This window comes from Tripterygium wilfordii, chromosome 21 (genome assembly GCF_013401445.1).
Source record: "Tripterygium wilfordii isolate XIE 37 chromosome 21, ASM1340144v1, whole genome shotgun sequence".
Taxonomy (NCBI): domain Eukaryota; kingdom Viridiplantae; phylum Streptophyta; class Magnoliopsida; order Celastrales; family Celastraceae; genus Tripterygium; species Tripterygium wilfordii.
Window position 1 is genome coordinate 11,552,107 of NC_052252.1, and position 18,963 is coordinate 11,571,069.

Sequence of the window (18,963 nt, forward strand, 5' to 3'; positions counted from 1 at the left end):
TCTAAAATCTCCTTGCACGTGCCACGTGTCCACTAGAGATTGGTTGACCATTGCCAATTATGGACCCCACGTTGTCACAGATCAGTAGGTGATTGGAGGTCATTTTAAGTACAAACAATGCCCCTTTCAAACCTTTTGCTTATTTAAGGAGAAGGATTTGAATTTTTTGACTTTTGAAACCAACCCTTAAATGCGTAAATTCTTGAATTTTAAACCATCTCATAGGCCAATTAGTGAAGAGACAGCTGCTTTTACTACAGACGATTCACCTCCATAAGAACTCTCACAGAGTGAAACCATTTCATCTATTCTCATGCCTCTTTGTCTCCACTTTCTCTCATACCCTTTCTTCTAGAGTCTTCTTCTATATCATGCCCTCATTTTTGCCATGGCGAATCCTGGCTCCAGCCATCGTGCCTCTAGTCTTGAAAACCAATTTTAGTAAATCATTGTAAAGGAGGGGATATTCATCAATGCTCACCCTTTTTACAAGTACCTATCCATGCCTTCGGTCCTGAAAGCATTGGCCTGACTCCTTCTTTTCCTAGCTCTTTCCCTGAGTATCTTCAATGATTTTATCCCCTCTGCAACCAAAAACTCCCTTCCTAGCATTCTCATTCATGGAACACCTTTTTCAAGACTTCCCCTATTCGTCTTTGGCCTACCAAGGACGCAAGTTATGGGGCCTAGTTGGGTCACTAAATTCATTAGGAAAAATTGTGGAAGAAATTAGGTATTGATGACTTCTTATTAATTAGTGAGCAAAAGATCCATGTACATAAAGCCCTCCTCTAAGCCATCGCTTAATTTTGGGACGTGTAGACCATTTCTTTTCACTTCAAAGCTAAATTATGAGTCCCACACTTCAAGATTTAGCCTTTATGTTGGGAATATGTTTTGATGGTCTAAAGGCTAACAATGTTATCGAAGCTTCTAAAGATGTTTATTTCTCTTACACAGGGTCAGGAATATGTCCTACTCTTATTGGCTCAAGACCTATGTAGAGAACAAAGAAATTGTCTCAGAAGAGGAGAATACCTAGTTCTTGATCTTTTTGCTCAACAAATTCTTCTATGTAGGCTCTTCAAATATCACTCATAACTTCACCAGGCTCACCTTGTGTTGGGCTCATAGCGTTGTGTGCTCCTTCAATCCAATGGTCTTGGCCCTTGTGTACAAATCTATGAGGTTCTTTATCAAATATTGTTTTAAAAGCTGTCGGGGTCATTTCTAGATTATGCAACTCTGGTTGTGGGCATACTTCAAACCTCTTCATCTGAACCGCAACCCCAACTCCAACTCTTCTGATCTTGGTTGTTTTAACCTGCAATACAAATGAGTGACTACCTTAAGTTATGAGTTTAGATATTGTTTTTCTTACTTCTACTAGGATTTCACAATCGTGGATGATTTCTCATGTTTCCTTTTTGACAGCAAACTAGCTCTTGCCTGGCTGAGTACTAATCTGAGTGATATTAATTAGTTAGAGATACTGAAAGTATCATACCACCATGGATAAATTTTTTGTCCTTGAGAGACCTGCCTTACTATTTCAGTGAATCTCTTCACAACAACAAGTGTGGAGTCGAGTACTACAATGCTATCTAGCTGTCTGTATGGGCCAAAAACAGTTGGTCCTAAAGTATTTGAGTACACAGCCTAAGGCCTGGCGTGGGCCCTGGTTGGATCGGTCCATATATGCATCCGACGGCCTATCTGGCCCAAGTATTGGTTAAAGCCCAAGGCCCATATCCATATTGGGTGCAAAGCCATCTAAAGGCCACGATATCCTGTATGTATCAGAATGGGCCACGGGCCCAAACACGGCCCAACAAGGAAGCTCATCCGTACGGTCAACATGCGCTAACCACGTGAGTGGGAAACACTATAAATAGAGGAGGGGTCCTCATCATTTACTCTCTCAACCACCTTGTATCTCTCTCTCTCTTTCTAAAAGCCTTTCACTTCTCTCACTTAAATATCTCCCACCGTTGACTGACTTGACCGTCGGAGCTTGTTTGTTCGACACCACACTGGTGTCCAAGTTTGACGGTCAACGTTCTTTGATTTTGCAGGGTTGTCATAGGCCTCGATCGACGACAACAAATTGATTGCAGATTTTAGGATCTATAATTTGGCGCCCACCATGGGGCCTTGACAATCATTCGGTTAGATCAAATCCTTTCGGTCGACTCATCACCTTACTATGTCTTCTGACGATTCAAACGATTTCGTTACTCAGCTGGCTGCACTGAAGGCTCAAATGGCGGAAGATAAGGCTACAGTAAAGGCCGAGAATGCCTCCATCCGAGTGAAAAATATGGCCTTAAGAAGTAAGGTGGAACAGTTGATGGCTCAGCTTTCCACGCCGCCTCCGACCTCCCAGGTTCGTCTCAACATCGGCTCAATGCAGTCGCTTGACTCTCCCAATCCAGCTGGGACTTCTTGCCAACCGCGTTCTCAGTCATTTAACACCTCGAGCCTTCCTCTATCGATCGGCGAACGATCTAATATAATGCATGAGCTCCCTCCGCCCCCACCAGTGCATTCGACCATCACTAACAGTGCTGGGTTGTCTTACTCCTCTGAGGGGTTAACCGATGCCCAGAGGCTGGCCGAAGTTGAGACATTCCTCAGGCGACTTCCCAGAGTACCATTGCCGATCTGAAAAAGCTTGCCTGACAGTTATCCTTATTCCCCATTCACCGATTGCATCGCTCTGGTGGAAATGTCGAAAAAATTCCATCTCCCTAACATGCGATCTTTTGATGGAACCAGTGATCCGGACACCATATGGCTCAGTATAGACAGAGGATGCTTACCTTCACGGTGTCGAGGGAGTCGCACGAAGCGTGCATGTGCAAAGCGTTTGGGTGTTGTCTTATCGGTCCGGCCCTACAGTGGTTCATCAATCTCCCTAATGCTTCTATCAATTCGTTCGCCCAGTTGACAGACCTTTTCATCGAAGAATTTGCTAGCAGCAGGAGGCTACCCAAGGCCTCAGACGACCTTTATAAGATTAAACGCGGAATGGATGAATCTCTTCGTTCATACATTGGTCGCTTCTTGGCGGAAAAGGTTTTGATCTCCAATTGCAATATGGAAACAGCTATCATGGCTTTCAGAAAGGTTTTGTCTTCCTCCGACGAACTCTACAATGAATTGATGAAATTTTCGTGCATCAACATGGAAGATGTGCTAGCTTGAGCGTGGGCTTAGGTGAAATGGGATGAAGATGAAAGCAACCAGCCCCTATCTTCGATCAGAAAAAACACCGGGCATCCGGGGGCAGGCAGAGACCGAAGCCCAGATCATCGACCCCGCGGGTCAGAGCGATCACGCCAGGATAGGCGACAATTCGATCGATCTTGATCTGTTTCATCCGGCTTTCGGAAACCGAAATACGCGTTTAATATTGAACCGACCGAAATGATCTCCACTCTCAAGAGCTTGGGGAACAAAGTGCAGTGGCCCAGCAAAATGAGGTCATCGACAGATCGAAGGGACTCATCAAAATGGTGTGATTTCCACCAAGACCACGGCCACACTACTCGAGATTGTTGGGGCTTGCATGATGAGGTTATTGAGCTGTTGAACCGTGGACATCTCAAGGATGTACTAACTGAAAAAGGGAAGAAACCATGGCCAGAAGGAAGGAGCGAGAACTGACCCCACCGGTTCACCCCAAACCAAAAGGGTCGGTTGGAGTAATCATTGGGGGATCCGAGATCAGTGGTATATCGCATTCGGCTGCAAAGAAGAATGCGCGAAAAGCTGTCAATCCACTCTTACGCTCGACTGGACCAATCACTCTGCCGTCCGGTCAAATGATAAGTTTCATCGATGACGAAGCTACACAATTACTCAATCCTCATCACGATGCTCTGGTAATCTCTATTCTAGTTGCAAATTATACGATTAAACGTGTCTTAATTGACAATGACAGCTCGACGAATGTGCTCTTCCTAAGCTGTCTCAAGGCGATGGAAATTGACGAAGCTCATATAGTCGATCGGTCGACCGAACTTCTGGGGTTCAGCGGAGAGCAGGTTTATAGCTTGGGAGAAATTGTCTTGCCAGTTTACTCAGAGGGAATAAATCTGAACACAAATTTTGTCGTCCTGAATAAAGTGTCCTCGTATAACATCATACTCGGGCGACCATGGATCCATGAGATGAAAGCAGTACCTTCCACATACCATCAACTGATACTCTTCCCTACCAAATGGGGGGTCAAGGAGATTAGGGGAGAGCAGCTTGCTTCCCGAAACTGCTACACTAGTGCCTTGAGAGGCAAGACGAGTGACTTATAGCAATTACAGGACCTGACATCCTCGGTAGACCAAGTTGCTCCAGTCGATCGACGTACGCCAGACATGGAGGAGTTGGATGACACACAAATCCATCCGGACCACCCAGACCACAAAGTACAAATCGGCGCACGCCTTGAGTATGATATCCGAACAAAGCTAATTGAGTTTCTTACGGAGAATCATGACTGCTTCGCATGGTCGCACGCCGATATGGTTGGAATAGATCCAGAGGTGGCTATGCATAGACTCCAGGTTGATCCAGATCACGAACCTGTCAGGCAGAAGAGAAGAAAGTTTGCGCTCGAGCTCAACCATATTATCAACGAGGAAGTCCATAAACTTATTGACACAGGCTTCGTTCGTGAAGTCCAATATCCGGATTGGTTAGCGAATGTAGTTGTGGTTAAAAAGAAGAGCGGAAAATGGAGGGTTTGCATCGACTTCATTGATTTGAACAAAGCATGTCCCAAGGATCCTTTCCCTTTCCCACACATCGATATGCTAGTCGATTTTATTGCGGGCATGAACTCCTCAGTTTCATAGAAGCTTTCTCAGGCTACAGCCAAATTCTCATGCATCCGAACGACCAAGAGAAAACATCATTCATCACTGAAAGAGGTATTTTCTGTTATAAAGTTATGCCTTTCAGTTTGAAGAATGCAAGATCGACATACCAAGGGTTGGTCAACAAAATGTTCGCTGCTATGTTGGGTAAAACTATGGAGGTCTACATCGATGACATGCTGGTGAAATCCTTGAAAGCTGAATGCCATCTGGAGCACCTACGAGAGGCGTTCGAAGTACTTCGAAAGTACAACATGAAGTTAAACCCAACCAAATGCTCTTTTGGAGTGTCGTCGGAAAGTTCCTTGGTTACATGGTGACTCATAGGGGAATAGAAGCAAATCCGGACCAAATTTGGTCGGTTCTCCATATCCCATCGTCGAGGAATAGGAAGGATGTGCAAAAGCTGATTGGAAGAGTAGCGGCCCTTAGCAGATTCATCTCCCGCTTGTCCGACTGGTGCCACAGTTTCTTTAGCATTCTCCGCAAGTCCAAGGACTTTGAATGGTCGGTCGAATCGGAAGAAGCCTTGCAACGGCTGAAGCAGTATTTGGTATCGGCACCACTACTTTCCAAGCCAAAACAGGGTGAATCACTTCTATTATACCTTACAGTTTCTGAAACGGTCGTTAGTGCTGTATTGGTCAGAGAGGAAGACGGTCGACAATTGCCAGTCTACTATGTCAGCAAAAAAGATGATTGACTGGAGTCATGCTAAGTAAATGATAAAGTTTAGAGACGCGGAGTTTGTGTTTGACGTAGGGTAGTTGCAACTTCTGCTTCTTCTTCTTATAGTCTTCTTGGTCTTCATGGTGGTCAACATCTCCTAGCTTCTAGCCATGATCTTGGCACGTCTTGTCGTGGTAGATCATGAGAAATTGCTTGCTTGCTTGGTTCTTGTATGGGCCAAAAATGGCCTACTCCAAACATCCATCTCAATGGGCCTAATGACAGGTATCAAGTTAAGGGGTCCAAGTCATGCAGGACAAGGCCCAATATCCACTCGACGCTAGACCATAAGGATCCGGGTCAAGCCCAACCTGCGGAGAGACCCGTCGATATTGATAGTCCTAATCGGACCTCAAAAACCAATATATGCATTTCGAAGTCCCCAAGCCCATGCACCGCGGGAAGATCCCCACAAGCCTTAGGCCCAATCAAATCTCAAGGTTCGTTTGTACGGTCAACACATGCTAACTACGTGGTTCAGAGCACTATAAATAGGGGAGACCCCTTCTCATTTACGCTCTCAGCTACTTGGTATTTGTCGCTCTCTCTAAAATAGCATTTTACTTCTCTAACTATAAATTATCCTTAAATCAACTGACTTGACTGTCGGAGTTTTCGCGACCAGCACCACACCGGTGTTAAGCTTCATAGTTGACTCTTGTGAAATCTTGCAGGGTTGTTGAAGGCCTCGCTCGACATTATAAATTGATTGCAGACTTTTGGGTCTACACTTCTTATGATACTAGCCCAGATTCTCATGTAACCTTTATGTTTTCAGATTATGTGGATCATGGTGATGGATCCAGATCGTGGTCCTCCTTCATGTAGGCTGTTGGAGCACTAAGAACATTGAACTCGTCCCACTCCCCTAGAATGTAGGCTTCATGCAAGTTGTTGATGGAAGGAGATGGCGATTATCATCCTTGGTTGCTTCTGGTGGAAGATCGTGGGAAGATGACTTGATTCTCAAAGTGCAGGAGAAAGTCACCTCTTGTCAATGGTCGTTGTGCAACAATTGAATACATGTCTACGATAAATTAGGAGTGTAAGAGTATCAAACTCTATAATCTTTTGAATTGCTTTGTGCTTATCCATTTGAAATCTCGTATTCTTAATAACAACCCACATTTAAGAAGAAGAAAACAACTTTGAAAATGAATCCCTGAATTTCAGCTATTTCGAACAATACTCCTTCCGACATCTTGATTTCCAACGTAGATTAAATCACAATCGTGCAGAATGAACAAATAGTTAGCGATGAAATCCCCTTGCTTTTTCACGTGTGACTTGGTGATTGGTGGAGTAGAGGTCACGCTGCCACGTGTCATTGGGTGATTAAACCAAAAAATAATAAATTTTTTTCCAGAGAAAGAAGTTGTTGCTAACATAGATAGAGTAGCTAGGCAGTAGGAACTTGTCAGTATTTATAGAAAGAAGGAATATCCCCATTTTAATTTTTTTTTCAAAAGTCAAATAATCGACGGTGGAAAAGGAATCTAAGGCGAATCGGTCAAGATCCCTTTGTTGGTGAAAACAGAGCCGTTAAAACGGTGAAAGCGCAGCAACGAGAGAGAGAAGCACGGAAGCAGCCAAAAGGCGAAGGCTTTGATATTTACCAAAAAGCAAAATGGTAGCAAATTGAGAACAACAATGTCTCTGCTAGTTTTAGATTAGATTTCTTTTTCTGCTAAAAATTATATCTTTACTTTTTTTTTTGAGGGATTTATATCTTTTCTTCCAATTTTTAACGACTTGACTCTTTCGTCTATATGTATATGTATATGTATATGTATAGTTCTCCATGATGAAAAGGAGTCAAAAAAAGGAGTAGCTAGAAGGGTACTATATTCCGTGATTTTTATTTCTTGTTGCGATTTCTCCGGGGAGACACTGCGAGAAAAAAAATGGGGATCGCTTCACAAGAAGCGATTAATCAGTTCCGAGTATTGATAGATCAAGGTCTTCCCTTTTACTTGAATCTTCTTTTAAGTAACTTCTTTTTCTATTTTTAAAATTTAATTTAATTTTTGAAAATCTTAAAACTGCAATGCTGATGGCAGTGGAGGAGCCCTTGAAGAGAACATTTCAGGTTTGCATTTTTTCCTTGTAGTTCCTTTCTCCTTTGTTCCGATCTGTTTCCCAAACTTGTGTTGATGAGGAGTTCAATTGTATTTCTTTATTTACACGCATTTTTTTTTTGGGGTTATTGCTTAAACTTGGTATCCTTTGTCTCTCTTCCTGATCCACCAAGTCCCTCTTTGCAGCTTAGATTTTTTCATTTGTTGAGGTAAATGTGCTATTAACTGCTTCGAGTGATGGGGAAGTGCAGATTTTCCTTTTTCGAAGTAGAGAGTTTCGATCTGTGTAACTGATTGTTGAGAAATTGTGGTCGTTGGGCCATATAGGTTTGTGAAAATGGCAGTTCATGTGGGTGTTTCTACCAGTAGTATAGTAGACAGTATTTTAGATTGCTTGCTGCTCTGATCGAGTCTCACTTTAAAATTCAGTTTAGCGCCAGTTGCAGCTTTATCTATATTATTGCAACTGTGATGATTGAAAATTTCTACTTCATCAGTTTATCTTAGTTATTTCATTTTTATTTCATAATTCAAATCATCCGTGATTGGGAACATTATGAGTCTTTGTTGTTTGATTAAGATAATAATAAGGTTTGAATATCGAGTGGACGTTTTGATTAGTTAGAACTTATGACTCTCAGATTCAGTGCCTTTTTTGGTGGATTTGATGATGATTTAATTACAATGTCATATAGCCTTTTGGTTGACCTGCCTCACCATTGAGGTAGAACAGAAAACTATATATATAAAGTGACCAAGTATCCAAGCATTCCATTGTTAAGGGGATCATTGTGAAGAACTGCTTTGGCATTTCCTGTTGATGAATTTTCTAAAGTCATTTGATCTCTTGTACAAGAAATTTGAATGTAATGAAAGATGCATTTTTTGTCTGCACCTGTTTGCTTTTAGGGGATAGAAAATAATGGATCATTGGGAATAAGTGGTTTATTTCGTTTTGTCCTTTTCTGGGAGTTTAGTGTTTGATCTTTCCTATTCTTTTCTGTTTGCACTGTTTGATGAAAGCTGAAAATAAACTGGAGGGAAAAACTGCTTGAGGATGTGCTCTAGATGTTTTGATATGATAAGTTCCGCTTAATAAATTTCTTTGAGTTTCGACTTTATTGTGTGACCAATTAATTATTACTTTTGCAGAATGTTCATCAAGGCTATCCAACTGAGACCTTGGAGCGTTTCCTGAAAGCTAGAGAATCGAATGTTGCCAAAGCCCATAAAATGGTGTGCAGTGAAATCTTTATGAATCTGGCTTTTCTAGAATCTTCAGTTTGATGACATTCACACATTTTACTTCTCTTATATATGACATCATACTCATATTATGTTTCAGTTGGTTGATTGTTTGAACTGGAGGGTACAAAATGAGATTGACAATATATTAACGGTAAGTTCTGTCATACTATGGTGCTTCATGTATTTTTTTTGTAATTTTTCCCTTTATTCTATTGATCATGGTTGATGCTTGTGTTTTATTTAGATATTGATAATTCAAGAGATGCACCGTCCACTGTATATATTTCACTAAGTAAAATTTTATGTTGCTAGGAAAAGGGCATTTTTAATGATCTTTCCTGAACTTACATGTTACCTCACAAGCCATTTAACTAGAAAAAAGGGGTAGATCGTTCCCTCATGAATGTTATTTACACTGGAAGGCTTGATAGATGCTGTCCATTGAGGCCATCCCTTTTCTGATTCCTCTAAAGTTTATTACTATGTTCTGCGAAGTAAATTGTAAGAGCATTTGGAACAACAAAATCAATTTGATTCTTGCTAATTGCTTTGAATGTCATTTCTTTTCTTCGTAGGGATAATTTTCTTAGCTCACAAGTACAAACACATTCATGTGCATGCACATTATGCACAAATGACACCCATACACACACTCACATGCTCAAAATCAATCTTTATCATGTTAGGCTACCATTGTTATAGTATCCCATTATTACATCAGAGTTTCCTTGATCTTAAAAAGATTGAGTTGATGGATAAAGCTAAAAGTATTTTAAAGAACCACATGTATAATGTATCTCATGTGCAAGCACAATGGCATGAGGACCTGAAACAGAAGTTAGGAAGCCTGAAACATGCTATTGCACATATAACCAAAACAATATGGTGGTGCTAGAAAACACTATGATCTCAAAATGTCGAAGGATGAGGTGGCAATATGTATCATGCAATCATGTATATCCAAACATGTGATGGACTTCATTTTAGATGTTCAGGCATTTTCTTAAAAATATTTTGAGACTTATATTTTCAACGAGTTCTGACATTTATGTTCTGGTATTTGCTTCTTTATTCAGAAACCTATAGTTCCTACTGATTTGTATCGAGCTGTGCGTGAATCTCAGCTCGTGGGAATGTCAGGTTACTCAAAGGAGGTGATAATTATATTTTTTTATACATGTTTTATTTACATTGTCAAACTTTCCAGCAGTGCTTTATCTACCTTAACAGGGTTCAATATTAGAGCCTTTGTTAAATAAGATGTTGATGTGTGTTTTCTAAATTAATCTTATGGCTTCTTTATCTCAGGGCCTACCCGTTTTTGCTGTTGGTGTTGGGCTCAGCACATTTGACAAAGCATCTGTGAGTACTATGATCAAGTGCCTTGAAATTCATTCAAACGTATTTTGAAACTTGTATTGCTAATTTGTGCAATTAAATCTTAATCCCGTGTGAAATCGAGCATCAAATTAAAATAAAATTTGTAACTTCTGTGTTTCATTGTAGGTCCACTACTATGTGCAGTCACATATTCAAATCAATGAGTACCGGGATCGTGTCGTTTTGGTGAGTATTAGAGTATGGAGCTTTTTTAGTTTGTTTAGTCATTGTTTGACATATGTGCTTTCTGATAGCCTTCTGCATCGAAAAAGTGTGGTCGTCCTATCACCACCTGTGTGAAGGTTTTAGATATGACTGGCCTGAAGCTTTCCGCACTGAGTCAAATAAAGGTATAACTTTGCATGCTGCTGTTGTCGCTAGCAGATCCTTGTATTTCCTCAAAGTTTATGTAAATATTATTTTCCGGTTAAGGTAGTTCTTTTAAATTAGATACTATAACAGTTATCATATTCAATTTACTCCATTACTTAGACCCAATTGGAATTTTCCAGACCTTCGTATCTTGGTTTTACTCTGAAGTTTTGATAAGAAACAGATGGAAACAAAACTTTTCAGGGAACCTGACTTCCTCATTGAATTTTCAATTATCTGAATCCTGGCGATCATTGAGATTAAGAACATTCTGTTATCATGAAAGATATTTAGAAATTTACAGATCCCTTCATGCAAATTTTGTACGAGTTACATTCTCATATCTTGAAAGATGTGTAAATTTATAGATCCCGTTAAACAAATTTGCGTGTGAGTACTTCACGAATCATTCACATTAATTGACATGGTTATTTTTGTGACTGCAGTTATTGACTATAATATCAACTATTGATGATTTGAACTATCCCGAGAAGACCACCACTTATTACATTGTAAATGTCCCTTATATATTCTCGACTTGTTGGAAGGTAAATTTCAAGTTGCAAATTGTTGTGAAGCCTCATGTGTTATATTTTACTAGTTCTTTCTAGATGTAGCGGTGCAAGGTCTTATTTATATTTATTTGTCGGGTGAAAGAAACGTTGTGATTGGGCTGAAAATTGTATGGCCTTTTGGTAATGAGACTGTTCTAAAACGTTTGGCAGGTTGTCAAGCCTCTTTTGCAGGAGAGGACGAGGAAAAAAATTCAGGTGTTGTCAGGTAATGGACGAGAAGAATTGTTAAAGGTAAGTCAGTTAGTCCCGTAATTCTTGAAATATTGATAACTTGGCCATTTCAAATTCTGATCCTACCCAGAAAATATAAAATATATGTTACAATTTGAAGTAAAGATCCTTAAAGTTAAAACATTGCTGTTATGTTTTCCTTTTCCCCATTGACGACCATAACCTTGTGATAAGCATTTCTTTATTCTATGTCTAACCTTCTATATAAATTGAGAGTATGCCACCATCATTTTTGTTAGGGTGTTATGGCTGAAGTTACTAGCGGATTAGGGTTCTAAAAATACATTTTGTCAGCCGAAGAAGCTTTCCTATTGGGTGTAGGATCTCTGCATGATAAGAACTTTTCTGAACTTGCAAAAGTGCCCATTCACCTATCCCCAATGTACCTACAAGTATTATGAATTCAAAAAGATACTACTTGTAGCCTTGTAGGCTCATTGGAGCTAGGTGAATAGTTACTTTTATAAGCTCTGGTCATGCAGAGCCATTGTCTTCTGTTTTCTTTCCTCCCATCTCTTCTTTTCTAGTGTCATATTGCGACATTTTATCTACGCTTCAGCAACCCCTTACATTGGTTTGGAATCTAGTAAATATTGAGATAGAAAGATTCATATAGCAAAAAGAAAAAGCAAAAATGGGCTATGAATAAAGGATTAAGTGATGGCAGGGATTGTGAATTAGAATCAAAAGTATTTTGTAGATTTGTAATTTCCATTTGACAGTCTACTAGAGAGAGATGATATATTCTATGTCACTTCCATCCAGATTACTCTTATGTGTTGTATGTTTCATTTTCATGTAGATAATGGATGTTGCATCTCTCCCGCATTTTTGTAGAAGAGAAGGCTCTGGATCATCTAGACATTCAGGGAATGCAACTGAAAGTTGCTTTTCATTGGACCATCATTTTCATCAAGAGCTCTATAATTACGTCAAGGAGCAATCCTTGATCTGTGAACCTGCTGAACCAATCAAACAGGGGTCTTTTCACGTGGATCTGCCTGAGCCAGCAGCAAAAGGGACAGAGATTGCTAAAACCATTGAATCTGAGTTACATAAGTTTGAGAACGGAAATGGGAATGGGCTCTCAGGGTCTCTGAATGGCCTCAAAATTACGGATTGCTGAGCCTTTGGATTCTAAAGTAGTGAATCATTAACTGTGATCCTGGATTACTGTTATATGATACAAATGCATGTATTAGTATTGGCTCATATTAGTCCCTATATTGTAGGGAATGCCTAATACTTGTTATTTGACATATTGGCTGGATGATCATTTTAAAAAGGTGCCTCCAGCCTTACATGGTGTAGCAAACGGTCAAGAATAGTGTTATTTATACCAATAGCATGGAGTAATTTTCTTGTAGATTAATATTAGTTCCCTGATTTGGTCTACTTTAAACTTTATAGGTGCAGAATATTATTGACGTGGTGTCCCGAAGTTTTGTTAATGGAAAAGCAGACCTATCTCCACCTGTTCCTGTACTGAAATTTGAGAACAAATTGAAGCTTTCGATCCCTATCGGTTAATTGGTTCAAGCAAACACCAGGAGATCCACGAGTGTAAAGCAGGCCTTGTTATTTCATTTTGCCTTCAGCTGCAGTTGCACAAGGTTTTTGATAGAGCTAAAGAGTTCATATCATACTTCTTTGAATGTGTATTTATGTCATCAATGTGCAAAAGAAATGATTTCGATCAGGCCGATCTGGAGCTGATTCGCCATCCATGAAAAACCACAGATACCACGTATGATATCAGGTTTGGTTTGGCGGCTACTAGCATCTCATCTTCTTTCTGATCTGCTCCCTCTTGATGAGAATGGCAGGATGAGGGACGACTTCGAGATCGGGAATCTCAATCTGGAGTTTGTGGGAAGAGAAAGGGTATTTGTGCCCTAGTAAAATAAATGTGAAGAGCCTAAGAGAGGAAAAAATATTTTTTTAATTCATATATGTACATGGCATGTTGACTTATCATGCCACCATATATCATTTTCACCCTCAATTTGACCAACCCACTTGGCTGCAGCTCAGCCTCCATTATTTGCAGGCTCTCTTCCCTATTGACTGTATATTACACTTACTATTACTGTCAATGGCTTGGTAATTCTTAACTTGTAGGATTAGTTAGTGATGTTTCTTACACTTTACGTGTAAGCCAGGGAAACCCATCGGATAAATCCAGCAGAGAACATTTGCAGTCATGAGTATACTAACTCCGTTGGGGAGTTTAAAACCACCAAAAATATTGCAATTTGTTATTCAGATAAAGCTTCTCATTATGCATGCTGGAAGTTGTAGCACCAATCATTTTCTATGAATCGTTGTCGTGAGAGGTTGAACACAAATTGGAATGTAATCCCGACTTTTCTACGAATATCAAGCGCAACTTGGAACTTTTACCTTTGATTATTAAGCAAAAGTAAATGAAAAATGTCAGCAAGATTTTTCTAGTATATATTTCAGCTCCATACAAGCTCACATAAGGATAGAACACTATCCAACTCGACTCACCTTCGTCTACACCTCTAAATCATATGTTCTTTTTGCACCTGTGACCGGAAATCTAGTAAAATATTATTGGATACAGCGAGAGATGGAGAAGAATGGTGATTGTTTTTCACTCTTTCAGACAAAGACATCAAGGGGCACTTTTTTGTTCAAATTGTATGTATCCTCCATCGCCCTCTGTGTATGCTTGACGTGGGTGTTCAGATTGCTTCACCTCCCGCCAAAAGACCTCCTCCTCCACAGATGGGTTTGGATCGGATCTTTTCTTGCAGAGCTCTGGTTCACCTTCTACTGGTTAATCACCCAAATTGTTAGATGGAACCCCACCTATCGTTACACTTTCAAAGACAGGCTCTCACAAAGGTCTCTCTAGTTCTTAATTTTCCACCAGTTCCTTCCTTCCTTAGCTAACTTTTTTTTCATGACTAACGTAGGTATGAAGAGGACATGCCAGGGGTAGACATATTTGTGTGCACTGCAGACCCTGAGAACGAGCCTCCAATTATGGTTATCAACACGGTCTTATCAGTTATGGCTTATAATTATCCACCAGAGAAGCTTAGTGTCTACTTGTCAGATGATGGTGGATCAGAACTCACATTCTATGCTCTATTAGAGGCTTCAAGGTTCTCAAACCATTGGCTGCCATTCTGTAAAAGGTACAAGGTCGAACCAAGATCGCCCGAGGCTTACTTCCGTATAGCTTCTCAACCTATCGATGATGATCAACTCAAGGCCAAAGATTGGCTTTTTATCAAGGTAATCATCAAGGTAATAATTTAGGGTCTAAACATAACTTGTCCAGTGACTGTTATGTCTAATTGTAGGAATCATATGAAGAGATGAAGAAGAAGATTGAAAGCGCCAAATTGCAAGGCAAAATCTCAGAAAATATAAGAAAACAGCACAAAGGATTTCGTCAGTGGGACGTGGTCTCCAGCCCACGAGATCATCAAACCATTTTTCAGGTATAATGAATTCTTTCTGTGAATGGTATGAATGACATCCCTGGCTTGTTACCTTCCTTTAAACCAACTGGGTTTTGTATAGATACTAATACATGGGAGAGACCCTCAAGCAGTTGATACTGAAGGGCAACCTCTGCCCACTCTGGTGTACTTAGCTCGTGAAAAGAGACCCCAACATCCCCACAATTTCAAAGCAGGGGCCATGAATGCACTGGTATGTCTGTTGTGAAATCTTACTTGAAGGTAAACATATAGAAGTTATTGTTTTTTGATGAAACAATGAATGAATAGATAAGGGTGTCGTCAAGGATCAGCAATGCTCCGATTATCCTAAATGTGGATTGCGACATGTATTCGAACAACTCAGAATCAGTACGAGACGCCCTATGCTTTTTCTTGGATGAAAAGGAGGGTCACAGGATTGCTTATGTTCAGTATCCACAGAGCTTCGACAACATCACGAAGAATGACTTGTATGCTGGTTCTCTGAATGTAATAATGGGGGTAGGCATCAAGAAACTATTGTTTCAAAAATCTATAAAATGTCACAATGAGATAAAAGCAACAGATTTGATTAGTTCTTTTATGTTATGTTGTATATAAAGGTGGAGATTCATGGATTTGATGCAAATGGAGGGCCCTGCTACATTGGTACCGGGTGCTTCCACAGAAGAGAGACTCTTCTTGGGAAGAAGTATAACGAGGAATCTAAGGCAGAATGGAAAAGGTCGAACGAGATAAAGACTGATGAAAATGCTGGATTACTCAAAGAAACGTGCAAAATTCTTGCGAGTTGCACTTATGAAGAGAAAACTCAATGGGGAAAAGAGGTCTCATCTCTTTTTCATGCTCATACAAGCTCTCTTAATTGTTGCATAAGCTTTTATATGCATACTCTCTTATAGAAGTAGGCATTTTTATAGGCAGCATATTCGCTTGGTGAAGTAGGCAGCGCTGCCATAGTAAAAGAATTCACATGTTAACCTTTGTTATTTTGATCTTTCTCACTTTTGCTATTAACTACATCCAATTTGACTAACTGTTGTTCTACAGATGGGAATAAAGTATGGGTGTGCAGTAGAGGATATTATGACGGGATTAGCTATACAATGTCGAGGGTGGAGGTCCATCTACTATAATCCAGAAAGGAAGGGCTTCTTGGGAGTTGCTCCTACAACACTATTGCAGTCCCTGGTGCAGCATAAGAGATGGTCTGAAGGCGATTTGCAGATCTTCCTCTCCCAGTATTGTCCATTCTTACATGGTCATAAAAAGATACCCCTTAAACTTCAACTTTCCTACTGCCTCTTCTTGCTGTGGGCTCCTAACTGTTTGGCTACACTTTACTACGTTGTTGTCCCGTCCCTCTGCCTGCTCAGAGGCGTCTACTTGTTCCCAAAGGTATCACTTTTCTATTAAGCAATCCTACTAGAGAACCCTATTCCTAGCTAATAGAACTGCTAATAACTAGCACATCTTGGCAACTTCAGATATCAAGCCTATGGGTACTACCATTTGCATATATCTTCTTTGCTAGCAGAGCATATAGCCTACGTGAATTTATATGGTGCGGAGGCACTTTCCTGGGTTGGTGGAACGATCAAAGAATGTGGGTGTTCAAAAGAACTACTTCCTACCTCTTTGGGTTGCTGGACAATATCTTGAAGCTAATGGGGATTTCAAACTCAGGCTTTGTTGTCACTGCAAAGGTGGCTGATGAGGAAGTGTCTCTCAGATATGAGCAAGAGATGATAGAGTTTGGCTATCCTTCTCCAATGTTTAACATTTTAGCAACACTATCATTGCTCAACATGTTCAGTTTTATTTGGGGAATAAGGATGGTGATTAAGGATTTCAAATCCGAGATTTTAGACTTGTTTGCCTTGCAGATTCTACTCTGTGGACTACTGGTTTCTATCAACCTACCCATGTATAAAGGGCTCTTCTTTCGTAAAGATAGTGGAAGGATGCCAACTTCAATCACATACCAGTCAATTGCATTTGCCCTGTTGACTTGTTCAATGGCCATATACTAAACTACAAGTATCCATCTGCTGAGCAACTATAAATGTACACTAGCATCTCGCTGGACTATTGGCACAACTCAATGCGTTGAAGAATATCGCGCATTGAGGTTAATCACTATAAACACTTGATTGTCCTTCATAACTGTAAACACTAGATTGCAAGTCAAACCATATATATATATTGTGAATCATATATCTTATATATAATCATTTCTACATTCTTTTCTGGAACTTACGGACAATTTATTTCCATAATCAGTATCTCTCTTTTCTCCATCAATAATGGTAGTCTCCATAGCTGATTCTACAATTTTTGGTTGTGGAATCCAATATCCTCACAACTTGGCTCTTGATGATCTTGTGATATGGCTTTTCATACTCAGACAGTAGGCTGCATTCCATTTCTTGGCATTTTGAACCCGTCAAATTCAAGATGAAATTGAGGAATATGATTGCAAATGTCCACAGAAATGATGACAAAGCAACTATAATTTTCACTTTCTTTATCGCGTTTTACCTTCTCGAAACATTTGAAAAATCTCAAGAAAGAGAACTCCCTTGATGAACTCAACTCTGATTCTTAACCATCATATGAAATACCAAATTTCTTTCTTTCCATGTAAAAACTCATAAAAACAATAACTTATATCCATCTTGTTATTAATCGACAACGGTTCCCTTCTGTTTGTTTTCCATGTTCTCCACTCTGGGGTCTATGAACTTTCAAAGTCTCGGGTTTTCTTTAACTTTCAAATTCTTAGCTTTTCATTTTTGATAGCTTAGGATTAAGGTTTAAGTGAAAACCTTAATCCTGAGGACAGGTCTCTTTCCCAAACACGCAAGGAAGTTTGTTTCCTCTCCTTGTCATCTTCTTCCTTTTGTATTCTATAGTTTGATCCCTCCGTCCCACTCTCTCCCCTCCCCTTCTTGTTCCCCTATATTTTTCTTGTCTCTATAGAATTTTCTACTTAACTTCTCTCTTTTTGCTTGTTACCTTCACTTCACTTCCTTTTACTTTTTTTAATCGAATCTCTCATCCCAACTTTCCTCCTCTCCTCTCCTTTTTATTCCTTTGTATTTTTCCCCTCTAGTCTCTATATATTTTCCACTCACTTTCTATGTCTCTTTTTTCTTGTTTCCGCCACTTCTTTTGCTCTTCTCCGTTCTCTATTTTAATCCAATCTCTCTCTGTCCCACTCCCTCCCTCTATCCCTTCATGTAACTTCAATGTCTCTCTTTCTTGTTGTTTCCTTATTTTCTTCTCTTTCTCTCCATTTTTTTTTCAAATCTTACCTCTCTTACTCCCCTATGATTCCTCTGTATCTTTTTGCCCTCTGAATTTTCTAATAAACCTCTATGTATTCCCTTAACTACTACTTCTTTTTCTTACTATTTTTCTCAAAGACTCGAACAATATATTCATACGACAAAACCCAAATCATGTACCTTTCAGCAAAGAAATTAAAATAACAACAAATAAACATCAAATAACTAATTTTGCAAATATGCAAAATTGCAATAAGCCAATAAAGTAGATGGACCCTAATACCATATGACATTTTTGTGTGGGTAAGATCTTATTGGGTTGAGATGAAAAATAATATTGTGATTGAACTTTAATTGTTTAGCCTTGAAAAATTGAGGTAGAAAGTGAATATCTAGGAAATAAGTTAGATTGTGGAGTATGGAATGTGGGACTTGAATGAGTTTGGTGAATATGGAAACTTAATGGAGTTCATTTCATTGAGTAGGTTAGTGAATTGGCATGGAGTGTACCTTGCTTTCTTGGTGAGAATTGCGAGTTTACTTCGAGGTAGGGATTTCTTACCCTTTTTTATTTCGAAACACTTTCAAACCACCGGCTAAAATGGTAAACTTTGATTTCCACCTTGATTTATTCTGAGGGAAAACAAACTTTGATAGTTTACATTACTTCGTATGAATGACCCTTGGAAAGCTTAGTCAAA

At 39.6% G+C, this 18,963-nt stretch overlaps 2 protein-coding genes across 4 annotated transcripts; both read left to right on the forward strand.

The window, feature by feature from the left end:
- Window positions 1-7,078: 7,078 nt before the first annotated feature.
- Window positions 7,079-12,883, forward strand: LOC119988061 (SEC14 cytosolic factor-like). 3 transcript variants are annotated; one of them, XM_038832963.1, is made up of 12 exons: window positions 7,079-7,236; window positions 7,402-7,565; window positions 7,667-7,695; window positions 8,837-8,920; window positions 9,030-9,083; window positions 10,009-10,086; window positions 10,241-10,294; window positions 10,439-10,498; window positions 10,567-10,662; window positions 11,131-11,232; window positions 11,410-11,490; window positions 12,328-12,488. In XM_038832963.1, the coding sequence occupies exons 2-12, from the start codon at window positions 7,511-7,513 to the stop codon at window positions 12,349-12,351; spliced, it is 717 nt and encodes a 238-aa protein (XP_038688891.1). In that variant the 5' UTR covers window positions 7,079-7,236; window positions 7,402-7,510; the 3' UTR covers window positions 12,352-12,488. The 3 variants fall into 3 exon arrangements, with proteins under 3 accessions (XP_038688891.1, XP_038688889.1, XP_038688890.1); XM_038832961.1 differs by having other exon boundaries at window positions 7,080-7,236; window positions 12,293-12,883; XM_038832962.1 differs by having other exon boundaries at window positions 7,197-7,258; window positions 12,293-12,883.
- Window positions 12,884-13,995: 1,112 nt separating this feature from the next.
- On the forward strand, window positions 13,996-17,212 carry LOC119988696 (cellulose synthase-like protein E6). The gene is made up of 8 exons (XM_038833832.1): window positions 13,996-14,364; window positions 14,436-14,760; window positions 14,829-14,969; window positions 15,052-15,183; window positions 15,261-15,473; window positions 15,575-15,799; window positions 16,023-16,370; window positions 16,460-17,212. Exons 1-8 carry the CDS (start codon window positions 14,087-14,089, stop codon window positions 17,003-17,005), a joined length of 2,208 nt encoding a protein of 735 aa, XP_038689760.1. The 5' UTR covers window positions 13,996-14,086; the 3' UTR covers window positions 17,006-17,212.
- The last annotated feature ends 1,751 nt before the right edge of the window (window positions 17,213-18,963 follow it).

Excerpts from the sequence above, each read along its gene's own strand:
- LOC119988696 (XM_038833832.1), top strand. The coding sequence starts at position 14,087 with ATGGAGAAGAATGGTGATTGTTTTTCACTCTTTCAGACAAAGACATCA. Across the intron at positions 14,365-14,435 it reads AAAGACAGGCTCTCACAAAG|GTATGAAGAGGACATGCCAG; the intron begins GTCTCTCTAGTT and ends TGACTAACGTAG. Across the intron at positions 15,184-15,260 it reads CAGGGGCCATGAATGCACTG|ATAAGGGTGTCGTCAAGGAT; the intron begins GTATGTCTGTTG and ends ATGAATGAATAG.
- LOC119988061 (XM_038832961.1), top strand. The coding sequence starts at position 7,511 with ATGGGGATCGCTTCACAAGAAGCGATTAATCAGTTCCGAGTATTGATA. Across the intron at positions 7,566-7,666 it reads CCGAGTATTGATAGATCAAG|TGGAGGAGCCCTTGAAGAGA; the intron begins GTCTTCCCTTTT and ends TGCTGATGGCAG. Across the intron at positions 10,663-11,130 it reads CCGCACTGAGTCAAATAAAG|TTATTGACTATAATATCAAC; the intron begins GTATAACTTTGC and ends TTGTGACTGCAG.